General features: G+C 36.7%; 1 protein-coding gene across 3 annotated transcripts in view; it reads left to right on the top strand.

Annotated features, from left to right (window-relative positions):
• Positions 1-21,438, top strand: part of LOC149230576 (metallothionein-like protein EMB30) — a 90,450-nt gene extending 69,012 nt beyond the window's left edge. The window contains exons 1-3 of one of the 3 annotated variants that reach the window (XM_089376093.1): positions 11,911-11,992; positions 21,070-21,120; positions 21,211-21,438. In XM_089376093.1, the coding sequence (XP_089232219.1) occupies positions 11,943-11,992; positions 21,070-21,120; positions 21,211-21,292 (183 nt within the window). In that variant the 5' untranslated portion in view covers positions 11,911-11,942 and the 3' untranslated portion in view covers positions 21,293-21,438. Of the gene's footprint in view, positions 1-11,910; positions 11,993-20,734; positions 20,882-21,069; positions 21,121-21,210 lie in introns of those variants that run through there. The other 2 variants (XM_089376089.1, XM_089376092.1) reach the window with 2 other exon arrangements.
• The last annotated feature ends 1,099 nt before the right edge of the window (positions 21,439-22,537 follow it).

The following is a 22,537-nucleotide window of genomic DNA, read 5'->3' as shown; positions in this document are numbered from 1 at the left end:
TTGTTGCCCAACTTACGCAATTGATTGTTACATCTCAAGCCCTAGCAAGTGCAATTGGCTATGATAAAGAACCCCCTCCTGAGCCGTCCACCAATTTTCTCACGCTGAAGTCGACTCAACTGAAGAATAGTCAACAATCCAGTGGTAAGAAGAATAATAAGCGAAATAAACAAAAGAATCAAAATTCTTAAGAGTCTCAACCCAACCCACAGAGTCAGGGAGGGGGCACTAGTGAACATCGCTGTAAAGTCAAGTTCCCCTGTAAAATTTGTTAAGGTGACCACCTTACTCATGAATTCCCTCGAATGGATGAAGTCCATAGGCTTCTTTCACCACCATCTACTCAACAACCTGTTGTTTTAACCCATCCTTTCCCTGCACAAGCCCAGCAACAAATGGTTTCTCAACGCTCTCGACCTCCGCTAGGGGGCAACGAGGGGTCATCTTCTCATAATTCTTCCATCTTCATGTGTAAGGAAGATGTCAATATGACTACATGAGCCAAGTCTTACGATGGTCTTGAGTCGATTTATACCTCTAAGGACTCATCAACTCCACTACCTTCCACTGGACCTCTCACTTTGGATAAGCCTGTGGAACCGATTTATCGCCCCCCAAAAGGTGTTCTATAGAAGATGACACATAATCCTCCTGCCTGAGGTGCTCAACATTACAGTATTGTTTGAAGATCTGGCCCAAGCTCCTTGTGCCATGTCTACCTTGGAGGTCTTGCAAATATGTCCTCAGAAGTGCAAAGGCTTCTTGTCTACCATTGGTGGAGTTGACCCATCTGACTCTAATCTCATCGCTTTTAACTCCGATAAATTTGATCCTCGCCTTTCCCATCATATTGCTTTCCAGATCATTGTGCATATTTTCCATAATAATTTTCATCACACTTTGGTGGATGAAGGCTCTTCCACATGTGTCATGTCAGGATCATGTTGGAAGGCTATTGGCTCTCCCGCGCTCGCCATATCCAACATGACTCTTAAAGCTTTTGACGGACACAACTTTGTTCCAAAGGGGCTTCTTCCAAATTTTTCCATTGACTTAGGAGGGAAAATTGTCCATGTTTATGTTGAGGTTTTCGACGCCACATTAGATTACAACCTACTCCTTGGTCGTAGATGGTTTTATGCGATGACCGCAGTCGTCTCGTCTGTTTTCCGTGTACTTTTCTTTCGTCACAAAGGCAAGATTGTGACTATCATTACAAGGTACTATCGGAGAGGCTATCTTGATTCACTGGCTTGATCAACTTCCATAGAATCAGATGACACCACCCAAGGATTAGGAAGTTTATGGGGTCCACAGGTGCCAGAAGAGATCATATGCATAGGAGCTTTGGTAGAAGTAGAAGGAGTGTTGAGCGGAGGTAATTGAGGAAATACTCCCATAAGAGACGAGCTTTTGAACAACCCCACACCAATACTCTCATACTAACCAAGGTGATCTCCCACAAGTGGGACGGAGTTCCCTATAGTGGAAATCTAGGTAGGCAGCACACATATTACAACCTACTCCTTGGCCGTAGTTGGTTTTATGTAATGAATGCAATTGTCTCGTCTGTTTTTGCTTGATATTCTTTCCTCATGAAGGAAATATTGTTACTATCGATAAGCTTGACTATTGTATGCCACCGACCCAAATTTCCACTATAGGGAGGTCAGTCCCACTTGTTGGAAATAAACTTGGTCATTATGAGAGTGTTGGAGCTGAACTCTTTAAAAGTTCAACTCTTATGGGGTTTTTTCCGCAACTTCCTCCACCTGACATTCCTTCTACATCTTCTACAGCTCTTGTGCATATGGTCTCTTCCGACACCTATGGACCCCTCCGACCTCCTGATCCTTGGGTGGTGGCGCCTGTTATTATGGAAGTTGGTCAAGTTAGTGATCATCCTACACCACGTATTGTGGAAGAGATTGTCTGGCCAGTAGTCCCATTAGTATCTCCTGACATTGGTCAGAAAATCTATCCCAATATGGAATATGACAAGGATCCTTTGCCCACACGGGCTGCCCCTCCACTTATTCCACATGACTCCCTTGTTGACGAGCCTCCTCAATTAGTCATGTTGGAGGTCATGGATCTATCCACTATTAATCATACGGAGGTTATGCCTATATTTGCCTCTAGTCTCCTTGATTTGGAACACGTAGAGCTCAACAACTTAAATCTTGAACCGACCTAGAGGGCATCTCCTTGGCCTTCCTTGGAATTGCCACCCATGGACTAAGTCAAGTCTTGGGATTCTACTACCGAACTTTCCATTGAAATCTCCAACTCCTTAACACCTGTTGACGAGCATCGTGTACCTCCTTTATGTCCTGATCCTCGCTTATGTCCTCAGGTTATTTTGAGAGTGTGACTATGTTCGACTATCCCTTGCATGGTCAACCTTTCCGGATTGGGCAGTTTGATTTCCTTTGGCATAGCCCCACATTATTAAGCCATATGGTACCTTTATCCTCCTTGAGTTCGTGTATATAAACCCTTGGCCTGTGCCCAGCTGTGGGCACACCTTAGCGTGGCCTATTGGACTATGTTGTGCTTGTACATATTGTACATAAGAGTGTGATCCTTTGTCTCTTTTTGTTTGGTGTGTGATGCGAGTATTGGTCATGCCTTATTTATGCCAAAATTTCAAAAAAATTGTAAAATCCAAAAAACCAAAAAATACATGGTCCTGTTTTTACCTCATCCATGTTTATGTCTTTCATTAAGGGATTTAACCATGGGTCTAGTCTTTGTGTATGGCTTTTATAGGATAGGGCGATGTTTTCTATTACGTCATTCATTGGACCTTAGGTGTGTTTCTCTTGAACTTAGCATATAGGGGTAGGGCATATATCACTATCACTGATACATCATTGACCGTCAGTGCGATATTTATGCCTTAGGCCTGACCCCGTCAAGTTGCAACTTTCGCCACTTCCTTTATGCATGCTCTAGCTTGGTGGTAGAGCTTACCTGCTCATGGATACCCTAGTTAGCACCTCTTTTCTGAGGTTGTCCATGTAGTCATTTTTCATTCTCTTCTTGGAATCCCTCCTTCTGGCACCCCATGACCTAGAATTTGAACCACATGTCCTCTTCTTCATCATATTTCTGGCTTTACCCTAGGAGAATTCCACCATGTTTATCTCTTGTGATTGCCATTTTTTATCAGCCTACTTTTACACATTGAGCCTTGGTTTCTCTCTTCCATCGTCATCATTTGCTTGGCCTACTAGCCACTTTCATTTTATGTTTACCATTTATTGGAGGAACTGCTACAGTGGGTGGTCCTATTAGCTCGCCTCTTGTCCTCTATCGTTCATGAGCAGTTCCATCATTACCAGAACTAGTTACTACCCTTTATACCATTCGTTCCTCCAAGAGGAGTTTTCTTTAATCTCTTTTCAGACTCCTTAATTTAGAAAATATTGTCGAGTGAACTTGTCTACTTCATGCTCGTTAAAGTACTTGAAGTTTTGTCTACCTAGTATAAGTTTAACCCTTTTCTAGACTGGGCTAGACTAGTTACGAAAAAGGAATACCCTAGTCTACTTTGGCTAGGAGGTTCCCCCTTGTATATTTTTATCTCTTTTTCAGGCTTGGGGGACAAATTTACGAAAAAGGAACTTATAAAAAGAGAAGGGAGGGAACATTTATTTCCATTAGTCATCAAAATGGTAGCGTTAGTTGCATCACCCTTGAACACGACACTTGCATGTCTCATTATCTTACATTTGGGTTTTAGCTTACCTAGGAGCCATACCATCCATATGTGTATCTTTCCTCCTCTGGTTGGTTACTCTTCCAGGTATATGGAGCACGCTTTGATTCCTCTTGTGTCGTTGCATGATATCACCTCCTGCTCATCAGTCATGCTGCTAAGTCACTCTTGTGTCGTGTCGATATGTGTTCAAGGGAAGTCTCAACCTGTGTCGGCCATCTGCAGTAGCCCGTTGACCTTTTTTATTTGGCCATCCTTGTGTCAGTTTTACTTCACCGCTTCATGACTTCATCCATTCATCACATCATCCTGATCTATTCCATGTTGATTGATGGGGGATACATTACAACCCTCCTTCGATGAATCTTCTCCTTAATACTTTAGCGCATTATCCAAGACCTTGATCTAGGAACCAGTAGTACCTTGGGGCTCGCAGACCTTAGTGGGAGGCTTCCTCGCTATCGACAATGGATTTTCATCATTGGCTCATGATCAATTGAGTTCACTACTATTCGACCTCATCTCATCTATTCACACTTAGTGGACTATACTAGTTACCTTGGGGTCCATTTTCCCCATTAGTGGATTGCCTCACGTCTGCTACTAGTTTACCTCATTAGCTGGTAATCAGGCGATTTCTACAATGCTCAACTCCAGCTCATCTATTGCATGGTGTAGATTCGTACCATCGGGATTATGTTGAAGACCCTCGGTTAGGGACATCTCACTGTTACATGGCATCCTTCCCAGGCTGCATTGGAGTTATGTATCATTTATGTACTTTGAGGGCTATTTGGGACACTTCTCTATCTGTCATGTGTCCATAGTCCTATTGATGTATACTGTGACATATATCCACGATTGTATTTGTTAGTGGTTATGTTATATCTGTTGAGTCACATGGATCCACTGTTTATTTCTTTGTGGTCGTGTTCTAGCATTTCATGTCATGGATCCACAATGTATTTTATGGTGACCAAGTTTAGTATCTTCTTATGAACAAGCATGGGTATGGTCGACTCGAGGATGTTATCAGCAGAGTTGAGACATCAAAACTTGAGTTTCTCCTATCTAGCTTCGTAGTCTTGGCTCCTTCCTCCTATTTTGAGCATTGAGAATTATTGTAATGCATTTCGACCATAAGTTTCTCCTCTAACCTCATGCATTAGGGGGTATCTGTTATAACACTATTTGCCACTCCATTATAGTGAGAGAAACCCAATATCAACTTACCTCAGTTGTTTTGCTTAAATGCATCCCCTTCATCTTTTCTTTTACTTGTGTGAGATTTATCCCATCGTAAAAGGGTGAAATTACATAATTGAGGAATTTCTCATAATTGTTTCGCCAAAATATTATAATTGTGAGATAATATTTATTTCATAATTGAGATAATTGAGAAAAAACTCATAATTGTGAAAAAGGTTTCTAGAGTTTTCCATTCCCAATGAGATCAACTTGACCCACTTGTGTATGAGCTGGCTAAGGGTCCATTATTGTAGAAGTTTCCTAACTTCTCAAGCCCCTAGGTGTCTAGATACATTCTCCTAGAGGGTGGAATGATCCTTTCTAATATCACCAAGAGGGAAGGGGAGGGAGTCTCCAAAATATAGTGCGAGAGTTATGCTGCCTTGGAAGAGGAAACCATACTGCAAGCAGGAGGAGAGGATCTTATCTGTTGATGGTATACATTTGGTGTAGTTCCATTTATATGGTTAATAAAAATCTATGTTCCCTTCCGTACATGAATTTGTGTTTACTATGTTATATGATCATATCTATTTCTTTTGATCTGACAATCTTCCGAGGAAGATCTACTGTTGTCCTTGTTTAGTTGTGTTCATGTGCAGGGATAGAGATCTGGTGCAGATGTGTTGGATCGCTCGAGTGGAGTGCAAGATTTGCATCGAACTGCAAGAGGTGTGATCTCTCATGTTTATAGCATAGATCCAACTGCTTGTTTCATGCATGATCACTTGGATTGGGGGCTAGTATTAGATAGTATTAGCCATTATATTTTACTGTATGGTGATCTCAATCGGGCATGAGATCACAAAGCAATAGCTCCTTGCAAATTTAGTTACAACATGTTGGGTAATTGATATAAGAATGAGTCCTTGGTGATAGGAAAGGTCGTGTCTGGAGTCATGTACTTCTTTGAATCTCTTCAACAAATTCAACATGTTCTTAAGGGCAGCATGGTCAGTATTCAATGTTATACTCAGCAGATTATATCTACAAAGGGAGAGAGGCCTTCCTTCAACATTGGTCAACCCCTTTGCCCTTGATGTCAAAAGGGGAGAGATGATTGGTGTTTGGAGAATGCTTGGTGATTTGGTATATCTATATATGTGTTTATAGGTATCTACAAGTGGTGGTGACCAAACACCAAAGTGGTGGTGGCCATCAAGTCCAAAGGGGGAGATTATTGGCATTATGAAAAATGTTTTTCCCTTAATTAAAACCTAATTAATAAAGATGTCAACATGATAATAACATGATAAGTATGCAGGCCAGTACAGATGTGACAGACAGCTTGGATAAAATAATATTAGTTTAGAGACAGAAAAATGATAAAGATAATGCTTTAAGAAGTATACACGGGTCCTATGAATAGAGGTTGCATACATACACGGGTATGGTAAAGAAAAGTCACGTACAGTTTCTGTACCATGGTATTCTAAATACTAGGGGTATTTACCATGTTATTGGCCCATAGTAAGCGTGGCAACAGATATTTGATTCCGTCAAAGAATACCATCGTCATAACTATGGAATTGGCCTAAGGTATTGAATAGGAACTTGAGTTATATGAGGAGATGAAGATCAAAGTGCTGAGTGTGCATGATTTGATTTATTGATGAATTATTTGATCTGAAATAAGTGTGCACCTGGGAATGTGATGATGGATCAGATCTCATAGATCCAAAATGACTAAACATTAAAAAAAATTATTATGGGATGATGATGTTATGATGTGTTTCTTTTAAAGTGTGTGTCGAGATTTAGGTGTGATCAATGATCTGTTGTGCAACGAATGTATTATTCAACAATTACAAATCTATACACAATTTTTTTTCATAAATATTTCGTACATACGCAGTTCAGCTTTTGGGTGGTATCATATCAATTCTGCAGTATGGACAAATTTGTACGTGGGTATTCTTCTTGAAAGGCGCATACATATGTGGAAGTGTCTTATAAGGGTCGCGTACATATGCTAGGGTTTTGCTAAATATGGTGTTTGATCAATCTTGTTGTGTTTGTTGTTGTCTTCTGATGAAGTCTTGCATGACGAACTGTGTTTGATAGTGCTGATTGATGTTGAACTAATTATGTTATGAAATGTTAAATAATAATTATTCTACTATAAGATGGGTTGTATTTGGTTCAAAGATCTGTGACAATGTCAATATATGTTTCAGTGATTTATTTCAGTAATTCAGTGATTCAGTTTAAGGGTTTAGTGTTTTGAGATCTTTACGCTTTTAGCTTAAGAGAAAGAGCGTACACATGCAGGTATGTATCATAATAATATCGTATATATTCTAACATAATGTTGACCAGGGTATGAAATGACATGATCTGGTTTCTGTAATGAACAATACGTGGTATGACATTTTGATGAAGAGTATACAGAGGATTAAAATGATTTAGCTGCTTTGGTTGTTTGAGATTTGGTATTTGGTTTATTTAATGATTTGGTGATGAAGTTGGTTTAGTGATTTGATACATTGTTGGTTTTAGTATTGTTGTTTGATTTTTGGAATGGATCCAGTTTGAAATATTCTGAAAAGTGATCCACAAAGAACAGAGGATAAGGGGGTTGTAGCTCCCTTCTAGTAGAAGCTGGAAAATGAGAGAAGGTTGTAGCCTTCTGTAGGTGGGTGCCTATGTACTAGTATGAGTATGCACCAGTACAAGTATCGTAAGAAATTTCTCTTTATAATAAAATAAAAAGATAGAGTCGACAACAACAATGGTTTTTTCGCACATTGGGTTTCCACCTGAAAAACCTGGTGTTTATGTGTTGCTTGTGTGTGATGACTTATTATCTTCTTAATGCACATGATTACTATTTAATTGATGTTTTATGAAGTACTGATATACGGGTTCAAGTTAAATATATGATGAATTAACTGAAATAGTTAGTGAACTAGATATACGATACTTGTCTTCATCACAGTTGCATACATATGTAGTTTTACTTCATAACAATTGCATACTTAAATCTGAATAAGAAAAGAAAATTTGAAGTAGTTTAAAATACTAATTCACCCCCCCTCTCAGTAGTTTTCTACCACAGGTCTTTAGGACCCCCTTTCTACCTCCTTCGACAAATACAAGTGGTAACATGCAATTGGGAAGACGACAGAGGAAGGTGACATCAACACAACCAATAGGAGGTGGACATGTGGTAGTCATTTTTGGCATTTTTGGGCACCCTCATGGCCTGTATTTGGGTCACACATGTCACCACTCATAGGTTGACACATGGCAAGTGTGACGTCATCTCGGCGGGATTAGCCTAGAAGATTTAAAATGGAGCAAAGTAATGTGTCAGGTTACAGGGGGCTGGGACATGGTGACAATTGATAGAGCGGTGGGCAATAAAAAGGGTGTTGGGCGAACCCCATTGAAAACTCATACTGCTCGATGGAGCCCATAAAATTAATATCGAGGCACATGAGAGTGCATTGGGATAAAAGGGGCTACGTACTATGCACCCACACAGGGTCTCACGCAGCCATTGGAGGCTAGGGGCATGGTGGATAATAAAAGGGGTTGGGTTTGTGAGCTCTGGGCTTAGCACTTAGATCCAATCCTTGGGACATTTCGCATATAAATGAGCTCAACGCGTAGAGAATAGAGTCGTAGAGGCTCTTGCGAAGTGTAGGGCTAAGTGATTGGACCTGTCTCTTGATTATTTCACATAGAAACACGACCAAGGGCACGATCGCAATATATTGTGGGGCCATCCTCAAAACCCAAAATCTCATAACTTGTTAAGAATTGCAATTAACAAAAAAGACGGGGGCTTGGGATCTCCGGTCTTAGCGCTGAGCATGGCTGCTTCATGTAGAAGTGAGACCAATGACATAGGAGCTCATAACAAAGGAAATCAACCCGTGGAGGGCTTGATAGGGCTAAGTTCCCAATGGCTTAGCTAATGGTCGATGAGACTAGTTCTATCGTGTCAAAATAGGTAAAAGGAGTTAACAAAGGGATCTTAAGCACAAAACAATGGAGCTATCAGTTTTGGCTGCGAAATTTGGCAGTTAAGCCAAATTAACTACAGATAAAAATAAGAGGCACACTGCTAAATTATGTAAAAAAACCAAAATACAAAGAATAAACAGAGAAACTTAGTTCAAGTTGAAAAAAATGGAGTAAAGGTTAGTTTGACTTGGAGATTAAGTCCAGAATAGCAAACACAGTCCAGAAGACTGAGATGAGCATGACAAAGGAGAAAAATAAGGCTTCAGGCACAAATTCAAAAATAAACAATGCTAGAGATAACAACAAGAAAAATATATAAAAGCATACCTAATCAACTAGAATCAACACAATTTTTTTTAAGGCAAAGCTTCTAGTGTAGCGAAGTGTTGTTATGGTGAAGTTGTTTTCTGCAGTGGTGAGAAGAAGGAGGTGGCTCCAAGGGATGGTGTCTTGAATGAGAATTCAAGTAGCAGATTGTGTAATGTGAAACATAATTCGAGAGCAAAAGAGGGTTGTTGGTGGTTAAATGAGAAAGAGAAGTAGAGTGTCGCAGGAGTAGGTGTGTTCTGTAATGAAAAATTGTTGAACATATTGGTGATTTTTTCAATAATCAGAGATTGCTGAAGTTGTTTACATTAGTAATCAAATATTTCCCGAGGTGTTGGTGATTAAGGAATTCAATTATTTTAAAGGTAGAGAAGGCCTATCGATTTGAGTTTGAAAATGGATGAACGATGGATCAACAGGGCCAACAAGTGGTAGCTTGCAGATAAGGGGTTGAAGCTCCTTCTAATCGGTGCTAGTAAATGTTTAAGGGCAACAGTCCCTTTCAACAGAGACTGATAAATGAGCAGGGGCAAGGGTCCCTCCCATTGGGTATTAGTAAACAAGCAGGGGCAACAGTCCCTTTCAGTGGTAACTGATAAATGAGCAGGGATTGAAGTTCCTTTGAGTAGCAGCTAATAAACCTACAAGTGGTAGCTTCTGGGGCCATGATGTAATCAAGTTGAAGCTTATAATAAAAAGAAGATTGGTTTCTTGTGTATATCTTTCTCACGTGCTTGATGTTTATGGTGTTCTGCATGATTAAGTTGTGTTTTTGATACATGAATAATTGTTAAATAGATTAAAAAGTGAAATTTGTGAAGAATTGTATAATTTTGCCACACCACTGATTCAGCCCCCCCTCAGTAGTGTCCTAGTTTCCATTGCTTCTAACAATATATGTAATACTTTAAATAAGATATGCATGACTTAGTTCTGTATTAAGAAGTAATCATTTTAGGTCTCATAAAGATCATATTTGTTTGCTTATTTCTAGATATAGTGGTTAACTTACAAATCTAACCATAAATAGATTAGTTTTTAGTGAAATTCAATTTCCAATTTTACTTTTAATTTTCATATATCAATTATAGATTTAAAAAAATAACATTATAAATAGAAAGGGCATCCATGGCAACAAAGGTACTTATTCTTGAATGCCTATTTTCAAGATACCCATCCTTTGATTTTAGATAATATATATACATCCCTAATGGTGAAGGAAGTATTTATTAAATGTATATGGTCAAGATAACCAACATAAAATATAACCTTGTTTTGAGCCAAGATCATATATGTAGAAGTAGATTGTCTTGTTGCAAAGATATCTACACATTGAAAAAATTAAACTTATCCAAAAATACTCAATAGTTGGACTAATCTTTAAACCACTCATGAAAATAAACTTATCCAATGTAAATACTGAAAAGACTTCAAAACCTAAGAGTCAAAAATTCCATAATCTTATCTAAAATTGTTTTGCATTTTATATTTATGAATGATGAACTTGTAAAAGAATAAATAGAAAACTAATTATAATAAATTTATTAAAATTTAATAGCTACTCAGTTTAACATTTAATAATAATGACTATTATTAAGAAGAAAAAATAGATATTGAATTATTAACTTAATTTGGCATGTCAATAAAAGATGAGTTTTTAGTAAATGAGAAAGAGTTCCACATGTAAATGAGGAAGAGTTTTACATCTATTGTTGAATCAATCTGAGCAATAGTTTTATATCTTATTTTAAAATTAAAAACCAATTAATGGTATTATAAAAAAACCAAGTTGCTCCATCATTATGATTAAAATTACCTCCAATAAAATTATATATTTGTATATAAAATTTAAGATTAATTTTAATTGAGTTGAGAGGCTCATTCTACATGTTAGTGTATCTTGTCCGTCGTCAAAATTGAAATTTTGTTCATGTCTACCTTAATAAAAATTTAAAAAAATGAAATAACTATACAAAATATATAAATAATATTACTTCATAAAAATATTTACACCCGAAAAAATTAGATCTCTCGGTTTATATTAGATTTATATTTAAAATAAATCTACACTAATTATAATAATTTAATTAAATTTAATAAAAAAAATACTAAGTAAACATTCCAAACTTCAAAAGAAGAGCTCAAGCCATTATCATTATTTTATCAAAAGGCCCCTATGTTGGAAACTCTTCACGGATGCATTACAGTGGCAGCATCTTGGACTCAGACGTATGGCGGAATAAATTTACCCTGAAAATCAAAAAGTAAAGTTAGGTTTCCAAGTCCCACGCAATAATATATTAGACCGGTAGAGGACGTCAAGCACGACATTAAAATGAATGGTGGTAACCATCTCAATAATGTTAGATTCTTCTCATTTCCCTATAGATGACGTGCTGATCCTCGGCTTTATTGAGTTCAGAAGATGCCTTTCCCAAAGTTGAACTTCAATACGCCCGTCGGATCTACGAGATCGAACGGCTGCAACTCACCGCCGACTACATCACTTTCGCCGCCGACTTCATCACTTTGGAGGAGGCGTCCTTGGCCTCCCCCAAGGCTGGCCTGCCTTCTATATATTTGCGGGCGAGCAGAGAGTTTGAGAAGGTAAACGGGCCTTGAGAAGCTACAAGTTAATGAATTAGTTTCTGTGATAATTGTTGTTGCGAACATGTCGAGCGACTGCGCAAATTGTGACTGCGCTGACAAGAGCCACTGCACATATGTTGTCTACTCCTCTCTTTACAGTTTTTTTTTTAATCTCAATTTCTTATCTATCTCTCCTTATCCTTTTCAAATTAAGTGTAGTTTGTCAGGAGTTCGAATCTAGCTACGTCTGAGCTCGTTTGATTTTACACAGTGAGCCTTGGTTTCTCTCTTCCATCGTCATCATCTGCTTGGCCTACTAGCCACTTTCATTTTATGTTTACCATTTATTGGAGGAACTGATACAGTGAGTGGTCCTATTAGCTCACCTCTTGTCCTCTATATTTCATGAGAAGTTCCATCATTACCAGAACTATTTACTACCCTTTATACCATTCGTTCCTCCAAGAGGAGTTTTCTTTAATCTCTTTTCAGACTCCTTAATTTAGAAAATATTGTCGAGTGAACTTGTCTACTTCATGCTCGTTAAAGTACTTGAAGATTTGTCTACCCAGTATAAGTTTAACCCTTTTCTAGACTGGGATAGACTAGTTACGAAAAGGAATACCCTAGTCTACTTTGGCTAGGAGGTTCCCCCTTGTATATTTTTATCTCTTTTTTCAGGCTTGGGGGACAAATTTACGAAAAAAAGAACTTATAAAAAGAGAAGGGAGGAAGCATTTATTTCCATTAGTCATCAAAATGGTAGCGTTAGTTGCATCACCCTTGAACACGACACCTGCATGTCTCATTATCTTACATTTGGGTTTTAGCTTACCTAGGAGCCATACCATCCATATGTGTATCTTTCCTCCTCTGGTTGGTTACTCTTCCAGGTATATGGAGCATGCTTTGATTCCTCTTGTGTCGTTGCATGATATCACCTCCTGCTCATCAGTCATGCTACTAAGTCACTCTTGTGTCGTGTCGATATGTGTTCAAGGGACGTCTCAACCTGTGTCGACCATCTACAGTAGCCTGTTGACCTTTTTTATTTGGCGATCCTTGTGTCAGTTTTACTTCACCGCTTCATGACTTCATCCATTCATCACATCATCCTGATCTATTCCATGTTGATTGATGGGGGATACATTACAACCCTACTTCGACGAATCTTCTCCTTAAGACTTTAGCTCATTATCCAAGAGCTTGATCTAGGAACCAGTAGTACCTTGGGGCTCACAGACCTCAGTGGCAGGCTTCCTCACGATCGACAATGGATTTTCATCATTGGCTCATGATCAATTGAGTTCACTACTATTCGACATCATCTCATCTATTCACACTTAGTGGACTATACTAGTTACCTTGGGGTCCATTTTCCCCATTAGTGGATTGCCTCGCGTCTGCTACTAGTTTACCTCATTAGCTGGTAATCAGGCGGTTTCTACAATGCTCAACTCCAGCTCATCTATTGCATGGTGTAGATTCGTACCATCGGGATTATGTTGAAGACCCTCGGTTAGGGACATCTCACTGTTACATGGCATCCTTCCTAGGCTGCGTTGGAGTTATGTATCATTTATGTACTTTGAGGGCTATTTGGGACACTTCTCTATCTGTCATGTGTCCATAGTCCTATTGATGTATACTGTGACATATATCCATGATTGTATTTGTTAGTGGTTATGCTATATCTGTTGAGTCACATGGATCCACTGTGTATTTCTTTGTGGCTGTGTTCTAGCATTTCATGTCATGGATCCACAATGTATTTTATGGCGACCAAGTTTAGTATCTTCTTATGAACAAGCATGGGTATGCTCGACTCGAGGATGTTATCAGCAGAGTTGAGACTTCAAAACTTGAGTTTCTCCTATCCAGCTTCGTAGTCTTGGCTCCTTCCTCCTATTTTGAGCATTGAGAATTATTGTAATGCATTTCGACTATCAGTTTCTCCTCTAACCTCATGCATTAGGGGGCATCTGTTATAACACTATTTGCCACTCCATTATAGTGAGAGAAACCCAATATCAACTTACCTCAGTTGTTTTGCTTAAATGCATCCCCTTCATCTTTTCTTTTACTTATGTGAGATTTATTCCATCATAAAAGGGTGAAATTACATAATTGAGGAATTTCTTATAATTGTTTCGCCAAAATATTATAAGTATGAGATAATATTTATTTCATAATTGAGATAATTGAGAAAAAAACTCATAATTGTGAAAAAGGTTTCTAGAGTTTTCCATTCCCAATGAGATCAACTTGACCCACTTGTGTATGAGTTGGCTAAGGGTCCATTATTGTAGAAGTTTCCTAACTTCTCAAGCCCCTAGGTGTCTAGATACATTCTCCTAGAGGGTGGAATGAGCCTTTATAATATCACCAAGAGGGAAGGGGAGGGAGTCTCCAAAATATAGTGCGAGAACTATGCTACCTTGGGAGAGGAAACCATACTGCAAGCAGGAGGAGAGGATCTTATGTGTTGATGGTATACATTTGGTGTAGTTCCATTTATATGGTCAATAAAAATCTATGTTCCCTTCCGTACATGAATTTGTGTTTAGTATGTTATATGATCGTATCTATTTCTTTTGATCTGACAATCTTCCGAGGAAGATCTACTGTTGTCCTTGTTTAGTTGTGTTCATGTGCAGGGATAGAGATCTGGTGCAGATGTGTTGGATCGCTCGAGTGGAGTGCAAGATTTGCATCGAACTGCAAGAGGTGTGATCTCTCATGTTTATAGCATAGATCCAACTACTTGTTTCATGCATGATCACTTGGATTGGGGGCCAGTATTAGATAGTATTAGCCATTATATTTTACTATCTGGTGATCTCAATCGGGCATGAGATCACAGAGCAATAGCTCCTTGCAGATTTAGTTACAACATGTTGGGTAATTGATATAAGAATGAGTTCTTTGTGATAGGAAAGGTCGTGTCTGGAGTCATGTACTTCTTTGAATCTCTTCAACAAATTCAACATGTTCTTAAGGGGAGCATGGTCAGTATTCAATGTTATACTCAGCAGATTATATCTACAAAGGGAGAGAAGCCTTCCTTCAACATTGGTCAACCCCTTTGCCCTTGATGTCAAAGGGGGAGAGATGATTTGTGTTTGGAGAATGCTTGGTGATTTGGTATATCTATATATGTGTTTATAGGTATCTACAAGTGGTGGTGACCAAACACCAAACTGGTGGTGGCCATCAAGTCCAAAGAGGGAGATTATTGGCATTATGAAAAATGTTTTTCCCTTAATTAAAACCTAATTAATAAAGATGTCAACATGATAATAACATGATAAGTATGCAGGCCAGTACAAATGTGACAGAGAGCTTGGATAAAATAATATTAGTTCAGAGACAGAAAAATGATAAAGATAGTGCTTTAAGAAGTATACACAGGTCCTATGAATAGAGGTTGCATACATACACGGGTATGGTAAAGAAAAGTCACGTACAGTTTCCGTACCATGGTATTCTAAATACTAGGGGTATTTACCATGTTATTGGGCCATAGTAAGCGCGACAACAGATATTTGATTCCGTCAAAGAATACCATCGTCATAACTATGGAATTGGCCTAAGGTATTGAATAAGGAACTTGAGCTATATGAGGAGATGAAGATCAAAGTGCTGAGTGTGCATGATTTGATTTATTGATGAATTATCTGATCTGAAATAAGTGTGCACCTGGGAATGTGATGATGGATCAGATCCCATAGATCTGAAATGACTAAACATTAAAAAAAATTCTTATGGGATGATGATGTTATGATGTGTTTCTTTTAAAGTGTGTGCCGATATTTAGGTGTGATCAATGATCTGTTGTGCAACGAATGTATTATTCAGTAATTACAGATCTATACACAAATTTTTTTCATAAATATTGCGTACATATGCAGATCAGCTTTTGGGTGGTAGCATATCAATTCTGCAGTATGGACAAATCTGTACGTGGGTATTCTTCTTGAAAGGCGCATACATATGTGGAAGTGTCTTATAAGGGTCGCGTACATATGCTAGGGTTTTGCTAAATATGGTGTTTGATCAATCTTGTTGTGTTTGTTGTTGTCTTCCGATGAAGTCTTGCATGACTATCTGTGTTTGATAGTGCTGATTGATGTTGAACTAATTATGTTATGAAATGTTAAATAATAATTATTCTACTATAAGATGATCTATATTTGGTTCAAAGATCTGTGACAATGTCAATATGTGTTTCAGTGATTTATTTCAGTAATTCAGTGATTTAGTTTGAGGGTTTAGTGTTTTGAGATATTTACGCGGTTAGCTTAAGAGAAAGAGCGTACATATGCAGGTATGTATCATAATAATATCGTATATATTCTAACATAATGTTGACCAGGGTATGAAATGACATGATCTGGTTTTTGTAATGAACAATAGGTGGTATGACATTTTGATGAAGAGTATACAGACGATTAAAATGATTTAGCTGCTTTGGTTGTTTGAGATTTGGTATTTGGTTTATTTAATGATTTGGTGATGAAGTTGGTTTAGTGATTGGATACATTGTTGGTTTTAGTATTTTTGTTTGATTTTTGGAATGCATCCAGTTTGAAATATTCTGAAAAGGGATCCACAAAGAATAGAGGATAAGGGGGGTTGTAGCTCCCTTCCAGTAGAAGCTGGAAAATGAGAGAAGGTTGTAGCCTTCTGTAGGTGGGTTCCTATGTACTAGTAAGAGTATGCACCAGTACAAGTATCGTAAGAAATTTCTCTTTATAATAAAATAAAAAGATAGAGTCGACAACAACGATGGTTTTTTCGCACATTGGGTTTCCACCTGAAAAACTTGGTGTTTATGTGTTGCTTGTGTGTGATGACTTATTATCTTCTTAATGCACATGATTATTGTTTAATTGATGTTTTATGAAGTACTAATATACTAGTTCAAGTTAAACATATGATGAATTAACTGAAATAGTTAGTGAACTAGATATACGATACTTGTCTTCATCACAGTTGCATACATATGTAGTTTTACTTCATAACAATTGCATACTTAAATCTGAATAAGAAAAGAAAATTTGAAGTACTTTAAAATACTAATTCACCCCCCCTCTCAGTAGTTTTCTAACACAGGTCTTTAGGACCCCCTTTCTCCCTCCTTCGACAATATAGGTGGTAACATGCAATTGGGAAGACGACAGAGGAAGGTGACGTCAACACAACCAATAGGAGGTGGACATGTGGTAGTTATTTTTGGCATTTTTGGGCACCCTCATGGCCTGTATTTGGGTCACACATGTCACCACTCATAGGTTGACACATGGCAAGTGTGACGTCATCTCGGCGGGATTAGCCTAGAAGATTTAAAATGGAGCAAAGTAATGTGTGAGGTTATAGGGGGCTGGACATGGTGACAATTGATAGAGCGGTGGGCAATAAAAAGGGTGTTGGGCGAACCCCATTGAAAACTCATACTGCTCGATGGAGCCCATAAAATTAATATCGAGGCACATGAGAGTGCACTGGGATAAATGGGGCTATGTACTACTCACCCACACAGGCTCTCACGCAGCCATTGGAGGCTAGGGGCGTGGTGGATAATAAAAGGGGTCGGGTTTGGGAGCTCTGGGCTTAGCATTTAGATCCAATCCTTGGGACATTTCGCATATAAATGAGCTCAACGCGTAGAGAATAGAGTCGTAGAGGCTCTTGGGAAGTGTAGGGCTAAGTGATTGGACCTGTCTCTTGATTATTTTACATAGAAACACGACCAAGGGCGCGATCGCAATATATTGTGGGGCCATCCTCGAAACCCAAAATCTCATAACTTGTTAAGAATTGCAATTAACAAAAAATTTGGGGGCTTAGGATCTCCGGTCTTAGCGATGAGCATGGCTGCTTCACGTAGAAGTGAGACCAATGACATAGGATCTCATAACAAAGGAAATCAACCTATGGAGGGCTTGACAGGGCTAAGTGCCCAATGGCTTAGCTGATGGTCAATGAGACTAGTTCTATCGTGTCAAAACAGGTAAAAGGAGTTAACAAAGGGATCTTAAGCACAAAACAATGGAGCTATCAGTTTTGGCTGCGAAATTTGGCAGTTAAGCCAAATTAACTACAGATAAAAATAGGAGGCGCGCTGCTAAATTATGTAAAAAAACCAGAATACAAAGAATAAATAGAAGAACTTAGTTCAAGTTGAAAAAATGGAGTAAAGGTTAGTTTGACTTGGAGATTAAGCACATAATAGCAAACATAGTCCAAAAGACTGAGATGAGCATGACAAAGGAGAAAAATAAGGCTTCAGGCACAAATTCAAAAATAAACAACACTAGAGATAACAACAAGAAAAATCTATAAAAGCATACCTAATCAACCAGAATCAACAAAAAAAATTTTAAGGCAAAGCTTCTAGTGTAGCAAAGTGTTGTTATGGTGAAGTTGTTTTCTGCAGTGGTGAGAAGAAGGAGGTGGCTCCAAGGGATGGTGTCTTGAATGAGAATTCAAGTAGCAGATTGTGTAATGTGAAACATAATTCGAGAGCAAAAGAGGGTTGTTGGTGGTTAAATGAGAAAGAGAAGTAGAGTGTCGCAGGAGTAGGTGTGTTCTGTAATGAAAAATTGTTGAACGTATTGGTGATTTTTTCAATAATCAGAGATTGTTGAAGTTGTTTACATTAGTAATCAAATATTTCCCGAGGTGTTGGTGATTAAGGAATTCAATTATTTTAAAGGTAGAGAAGGCCTATCGATTTGAGTTTGAAAATGGATGAACGATGGATCAATAGGGCCAACAAGTGGTATCTTGCAGATAAGGGGTTGAAGCTCCTTCTAATCGATACTAGTAAATGTTTAAGGGCAACATTCCCTTTCAACAGAGACTGATAAATGAGCAGGGCAAGGGTCCCTCCCATTGGGTATTAGTAAACAAGCAGGGGCAACAGTCCCTTTCAGTGGTAACTGATAAATGAGCAGGGATTGAAGTTCCTTTGAGTAGCAACTGATAAACCTACAAGTGGTAGCTTGTGGGGCCATGATGTAATCAAGTTGAAGCTTATAATAAAAAGAAGATTGGTTTCTTGTGTATATGTTTCTCACGTGCTTGATGTTTATGATGTTCTGCATGATTAAGTTGTGTTTTTGATCCATGAATAATTGTTAAATAGATTAGAAAGTGAAATTTGTGAAGAATTGTATAATTTTGCCACACCACTGATTCAACCCCCTCTCAGTAGTGTCCTAGTTTCCATTGCTTCTAACAATATATGTAATACTTTAAATAAGATATGCATGAATTAGTTTTGTATTAAGAAGTAATCATTTTAGGTCTCATAAAGATCATATTTGTTTGCTTATTTCTAGATATAGTGGTTAACTTACAAATCTAACCATAAATAGATTAGTTTTTAGTGAAATTCAATTTCCAATTTTACTTTTAATTTTCATATATCAATTATAGATTTAAAAAAATAGCATTATAAATAGAAAGGGCATCCATGAGAGCAAAGGTACTTATTCTTGAATGCCTATTTTCAAGATACCCATCCTTTGATTTTAGATAATATAATACATCCCTAATGGTGAAGGAAGTATTTCTTAAATGTATATGGTCAAGATAACCAACATAAAATATAACCTTGTTTTGAGCCAAGATCATATATGTAGAAGTAGATTTTCTTGTTGCGAAGATATCTACACATTGAAAAAATTAAACTTATCCAAAAATACTCAATAATTGGACTAATCTTTAAACCACTCATGAAAATAAACTTATCCCATGTAAATACTGAAAAGACTTCAAAACCTAAGAGTCAAAAATTTCATAATCTTATCTAAAATTGTTTTGCATTTTATATTTATGAATGATGAACTTGTAAAAGAATAAATAGAAAACTAATTATAATAAATTTATTAAAATTTAATAGCTACTCAGTTTAACATTTAATAATAATGACTATTATTAAGAAGAAAAAATAGATATTGAATTATTAACTTAATTTGGCATGTCAATAAAAGATGAGTTTTTAGTAAATGAGAAAGAGTTCCACATGTAAATGAGGAAGAGTTTAGAATCTATTGTCGAATCAATATGAGCAATAGTTTTATATCTTATTTCAAAATTAAAAACCAATTAATGGTATTATAAAAAAACCAAGTTGCTCCATCATTATGATTAAAATTACCTCAAATAAAATTATATATTTGTATATAAAATTTAAAATTAATTTTAATTGAGTTGAGAGGCTCATTCTACATGTGAGTGTATCTTGTCCATAGTCAAAATTGAAATTTTGTTTATGTCTACCTTAACAAAAATTTAAAAAAATGAAATAACTATACAAAATATATAAATAATATTACTTCATAAAAATATTTACACCTAAAAAAATTAGATCTCTGGACTTATATTAGATTTATATTTAAAATAAATCTACACTTATTATAATAATTTAATTAAATTTAAGAAAAAAAAAATACTAAGTACACATTCCAAACTTCAAAAGAAGAGCTCAAGCCATTATCATTATTTTATCAAAATGCCCCTATGTTGGAAACTCTTTACAGATGCATCACAGTGGCAGCATCTTGGACTCAGACGTACGGCGGAATAAATTTACCCTCAAAATCAAAAAGTAAAGTTAGGTTTCCAAGTCCCACGCATGACATTAAAATGAATGGTGGTAACCATCTCAATAATGTTAGATTCTTCTCATTTCCCTATAGATGCCGTGCTGATCCTCGGCTTTATTGAGTTCAGAAGATGCCTTTCCCAAAGTTGAACTTCAATACGCCCGTCGGATCTACGAGATCGGACGGCTGCGACTCACCGCCGACTTCATCACTTTGGGAGGAGGCGTCCTTGGCCTCCCCCAAGGCTGGCCTGCCTTCTATATATTTGCGGGCGAGCAGAGAGTTTGAGAAGGTAAACTGGCCTTGAGAAGCTACAAGTTAACCAATTAGTTTCTGTGATAATTGTTGTTGCGAACATGTCGAGCGACTGCGCAAATTGTGACTGCGCTGACAAGACCCACTGCACGTATGTTGTCTACTCCTCTCTCCTCAATTTTTTTTTAATCTCAATTTCTTATCTCTCTCTCCTTATCCTTTTTAATCTCAATTTCTTATCTCTCTCTCCTTATCCTTTTCAAATTTCGTGTAGTTTGTCAGGAGTTCGAATCTAGCTACGTCTGAGCTCGTTTGATTTTGGGTTGTTTTGTTTCACAGTAAAAAGGGCTTCCAGATGGACCGTATTGTGGAGACCAGTTATGAAAAGGGGTATTGCGTTATATATAGTTGTCATAACCTTCATTTGTATGGTTTCAGAATGATATGATATTTGAAATTATTTTGTTTTGGTGTAAACAGGCCTGCTGCAGATGTATCTATGGAGAACGACTGCCAGTGCGGCCCCAACTGCCAGTGCGGTACTTGCAGCTGCCACAGTTGAATCAATATGTTCTCTTTAATAGTGCTCCTCTCTCCAATTGGTGTCTAATACTAAGTCCACTATGTTCCAGCAGGCATGAAGGATGTTTGTGCAGTGTCATAGATGTTATTTTACCAGGACTTTTAAATAAAGACTCAGTTTACATAGATTTGGGATTTTCAGTGTTGGCTTGTATGGTTCATGGCATGCCAATTATTATGCTACTCACTTTAAGTTTTGAAATGGCATTTATAGATTTGTTAATATTTGGTTTTAAATTAAAGTACACTTACATGAAATTGCATTATTATAGTATGAGTGTTAATAGACATAGGAATTTTAACTTTAGATATTTTTGATCTCTTTTAAAAAATGTTTAAGATAAATTTGTATAACAATGTTTCATAGGTTATGTAGGCTTTTTGATAAAAAATTTAAAAAATTTTATAGTTATTTTTAATTTTGTTTTTTATTTTTTTTCTCAATTAAATATGAAATATTATTGCTGATATAAAAGTAATATATTAAATTGAATAACACTTGAAATTTATAAAACATAATATTATTAACCAATTTAAATTCTCTTTTTTTTGAATTTATAATATGTTTTTTTATTTAATATAAATTAATTTTAAAATGAAAATTAGAAATTTTTGTTTTATGTTTAATTTTCAAAAAATATTTAAATAATTAAAAGTGGAAAATGAGAATACATTCTATCTAAAAATGTGTTCAATCTTTAGTTTCATTACTTATTATTGTAGTTAAAATCATAAATCTTTGATCTTCAATTTTATTATTTATTATTGTAGTTAAAATCATAAATCTTTAATTTCATTTATTAAAGTAGTTAAAATCTTAAAACATATGTTATTGAAACATAATAAAAACTAACATATTATATATAAGTAAAGTTGAGATAAATAGAGTTAGAAATTACGTATATGTAATTCTTCAAATTTAATGTGCATGACCTAGTTTTGTATTAAGAAATGGTTAATTTACAAATCTAATCATAAATAGATTAATTTTTCGTGAATTTAATTTCCAATTTTATTTTTAATTTTCATATACAATTTAGATTTTAAAACATGAAATTTAACATTATAGGTAGAAATGACATTCATGGCACTAAAGGTATATTGATCCTTTAATGTCTATTATCAAATACCAATATTTTGCTTTTAGAGACTATATACACAACATTCCTAATAGTGAAGGGTGCCTTTCTTAAATGTATATGGTCAAGATAACCATTCTAATTTT

This window comes from Pinus tabuliformis, chromosome J (assembly GCF_031772625.1).
Source record: "Pinus tabuliformis cultivar Carrire ecotype Pingquan chromosome J, CPIR1, whole genome shotgun sequence".
Classification (NCBI taxonomy): domain Eukaryota; kingdom Viridiplantae; phylum Streptophyta; class Pinopsida; order Pinales; family Pinaceae; genus Pinus; species Pinus tabuliformis.
Note: the sequence above shows the minus strand (reverse complement) of the source record. Positions and strands in the feature narration are given on the sequence as shown.